This window comes from Anneissia japonica, unplaced genomic scaffold (assembly GCF_011630105.1).
Source record: "Anneissia japonica isolate Jap-2015-1 unplaced genomic scaffold, ASM1163010v1 scaffold17447_len30386_cov124, whole genome shotgun sequence".
Classification (NCBI taxonomy): domain Eukaryota; kingdom Metazoa; phylum Echinodermata; class Crinoidea; order Comatulida; family Comatulidae; genus Anneissia; species Anneissia japonica.
Window position 1 is genome coordinate 8,532 of NW_022759147.1, and position 3,833 is coordinate 12,364.

The 3,833-nt window shown below is 35.7% G+C and overlaps 1 protein-coding gene across 1 annotated transcript in view; it reads right to left on the reverse strand.

Annotated features, from left to right (window-relative positions):
• Positions 1-428: 428 nt before the first annotated feature.
• Positions 429-3,833, reverse strand: part of LOC117125573 (putative D-cysteine desulfhydrase 1, mitochondrial) — a 9,468-nt gene continuing 6,063 nt past the window's right edge. The window contains exons 5-8 of the mRNA XM_033272101.1: positions 2,163-2,263; positions 1,654-1,820; positions 1,252-1,392; positions 429-993 (exon numbers count right to left, since the gene is read on the reverse strand). Coding sequence (XP_033127992.1) covers positions 989-993; positions 1,252-1,392; positions 1,654-1,820; positions 2,163-2,263 — 414 coding nt within the window. The 3' untranslated portion in view covers positions 429-988. The remainder of the gene's footprint in view (positions 994-1,251; positions 1,393-1,653; positions 1,821-2,162; positions 2,264-3,833) is intronic.

Sequence of the window (3,833 nt, forward strand, 5' to 3'; positions counted from 1 at the left end):
ACTGGGCGTTGGTGCAACCACCTTGACTGCACACTATTCATCCAAGTCTATTTGAAGCATATTGTAGTGACGACCCCCGTACGTTCGTATCCCCGATCTACGCAGGAGGACATGACCTCAAGGTCAGCTCATCTGCATAACCCACAGCCGGGTGTGCTGCACAGCCGACCAGGGGTACCTGGTGAGATATAGTCACTCGTACACTGGACTTAATGCAAGACGCATCAGCCAACGCTAGAGAATTGGTTTCTGTGTATCTGGTGTCCGGGTCTGTTATACAAGGTATATACCGTACTATATACGGTGTGTACTATATTGTGTTTATATATTGGAGTATTGTCGCCTTAAGAAGATATCCCATTGGATAAAGGTAAGCACCACTCGGTACCTTTAATTATCACAGTATATAGGCGATAATTACTACAATATTAAGATTTGCATCCAATTGAGCAATATTTCATGAAGCCTGCCCTCATGTGTGTAGATCCATCAACATGTATACTCCAGTGTTACAAGATATGCATTGCAGTCTTATAGTGCAGAATCCATAGCATGTGCAATAAACTGTAAAAAAAAAAAAAATATGCATGAAGCTTGCCCTCATATATGTATCATACATCAACTCCAGCGGTACAAGATATTCATGAAGCGTAGCCTCATGAATGTATCATCAAACAACTATTGTATGATTAATGTATCATCAAACAACTATTGTATGATGAATGTATCATCAAACAACTATTGTATGATGAATGTATCATCAAACAACTATTGTATGATGAATGTATCATCATACAACTATTGTATGATGAATGTATCATCAAACAACTATTGTATGATGAATGTATCATCATACAACTATTGTATGATGAATGTATCATCATACAATAGTTGGTTCATCTTCAGGGTTCATCCAGTTCTGTACCAATGTTTCTCCAGCTGACTGCATTAGAACATCTCCTAGCCGCCCATCAAACATGCTAAATATTCAACCTGATGCATAAAAAAGAAAAAAGAACATCAGAATGTGTTCATCTGTTTCCCTGCATACAACAATACAAACCACCAATAATCATTAAATTCTATTCTACACACATTCACAACAACAAGGAACTATCTTTCTTTTTACCATGTTACACAGTGCATGTTAATAAGGAGTGTTTAAGAATGGCAACCTTAGCAAGATGAAAGGGTGGAGAGATTCTCAAATTTCACAGCCCTTCCTCAATAATCACAAACATGGATACATACCTGAATGTAGAAAGAGTATTCGGCTGCCTTTGATCTTTGACCTGTGTTTCCTGAGCTCGTTGGTCAGTGCTAGTGCTGATTTACCAGTGTATGTGTGGTCAAGCAAAATACTAGTCTGCTGGGCTACTGTTTTAATGAATTCTTTAAAAAAATAAAAATATTTTAAATCAGTATAAAGAACTGTCTACACACTATCACATTTCCTGTGACAGGAGGGGGTGGTGTCCTAAAGGAGGGGTTCTACTGTATATTGTATTTATTCTCTGTTTTTACTATCATATCTATAGTATATACCCCAGTGGGGTCCTTTGTCAGTATCTACTCAGATTCAGAACAATCTAGACAAGAAGTTTTATAAATACAACAATAACTCTTTTTTTTTTGTCACATTTGTTTTCTTACCCAATTCCTCTGGTTTTGAAATGCCGTATCCTAGTCCTCTTGCTCCCTCATGGATGTTGATGATGTCATGTGACCTCACCGTGTCACCTAAACCAATACTGTTGAGAGTCTCATTGATATGAGAGTGAAAATATTCCGCAGTGTCACACACAGCAAAGGCATGCACCCTGAAAATAAAAGCAAAGGTGTCTTGTACTACATTGCCTCTAAAACATTTTGTATATGTTCTATGATGACCGTTTCATGCATATTTTTATATATATTTTATCTATTTAATGTGATGGTAAGAAAAGAGTTTCCCTTTAGCGGAATAATGAAGACATCAGCTGCATTTAAAGGACAACGTACTAAGAGCGTCTGACTTAAGCCCTGTCAAGATTAAGTATCAAACTTTGACCCAGTACACTTAATTTCACTCCATACATGTGTGTGTGTAGTAAGTCATTATGTTTTAATAGCTGATGCCCTGCAGGTTTTTTACCAAATAAAAAGATCAATTTAATAAATACCTGAGATGGGATCCAGTAAGGAAGTTCCCAATAGCAACACCAGCTGCTGTTCCACCACTGCCTACAGTTAGTATGACATCATCAAACCTGTCAGTCACTCCCTAAAATGATAAATCAATTAATTAATCTCTATTAATCAATAAATCTATCCATACATAGATTGCCTGGACAAGGCTTAAGCAAATCACTCACTAAAACAATCAATCAATCAATTTAACAATCAATCAATCAATCAGGATGATAAAAAAATATATCCACATCATCAAACAACCAATTGAGCAATAAATCAAATTAAATTTATTAATTAAATCTATTATTACATTAATACATCATTAATGAACAAAATCAATTAAAACGATCAATCAATCAATAACATCATAAGCATGCTTGTAAGGAGCAAGTGATGCATCGTGTAAGGTATTGGACTACTGATCGTGAGGTGCAATGTTGCACTCTCATGTCCTATGTATGCATATAGGCGAAATTTAAACTCTTTGGGACTGGAATGTTTTAATCATTAAATTAATCCATGCATGATTAGAGCCCAGGACCCTGGATTACCAGGCAAGCATCTCAACCAACAAGCTACAAAACTACTCAAAATTAAACACTGTTTATATATATGTACTCTATAATAGATCTATTAAGATTTGTGCTGGATGAAAAATCACATGTTTTAATATATTAGTTTGCAGGTAGGTTTGCCGATCAACTTACCCACAAAAACACATCAAATCAATGGCATTTAACAGTGGGTGACACGTCCCCCAATTTTACAAAGTTGGGGGGAGGGGAATCATATCAATTGTCCCCCCTCACATTTTATCAATCTTCTATAGTTAAAACTCCACTTTTCAAAACGAGTAGAAAGTACAACAACAATTGCGAATGACTGTCATGAATTTTGTCTGTTCACTTGTGCTCTGTTTCAAGTGCAGTGTGTATTTCCAGACAAAAATCGAGTAAAAACGCAGTTGTTTTTACATTTTGTAACCATCTCAGTAACCATCAATTTATTGTGAAAACAAAGTACTGTACGTTGTAGAAACTGAAAGCGTGTAAACCTATCAGGCCAACATTTTTACAAACTCAGAAGTGAACAATTTCTACTATAACTGATTTATTCCTTTTGTATATTAAGACCAGTATACACTAAGTGTTTAATATTATCTGCATACATTGCTTATCCTAATTTCAAAACATTATAGTTAGCCAATTGAATTTTAAATAGCCGTTATTAAACAATAATTGTACAGCCTTCGCCAAGTACATGTTTATCTATTTCAATTTATTTAAGTAGCAATATCACAAGTTCAAGAACTCCGATGTTTTGTTGACGCAATCTCACCATGTCATGATAATGATAAATTAAATACAAATCACCTTTATGGTTGGGAAATAAAAATGCTAACTAATGTTTTGTGCGCTTCCAATCTCCCTAGTCCTGTTTGATTGTAAATTAGACGGTAGTATTTCCGCTCACAATATTGTAGTCGCAATAGTACAAGACTGTTCCCCTCACCTCCTTCCCCTCCTCTTTCCACAACGGATCAACGCGCTTGTTGTAAACAAAATCTGTACTATAATCTTTTGGTAGAAGAACGTGTGTAGAGGAATTTTTTGATGAAATATGCACCCAAAGGATGTCAGAACATGATTGACAAGTTGCTT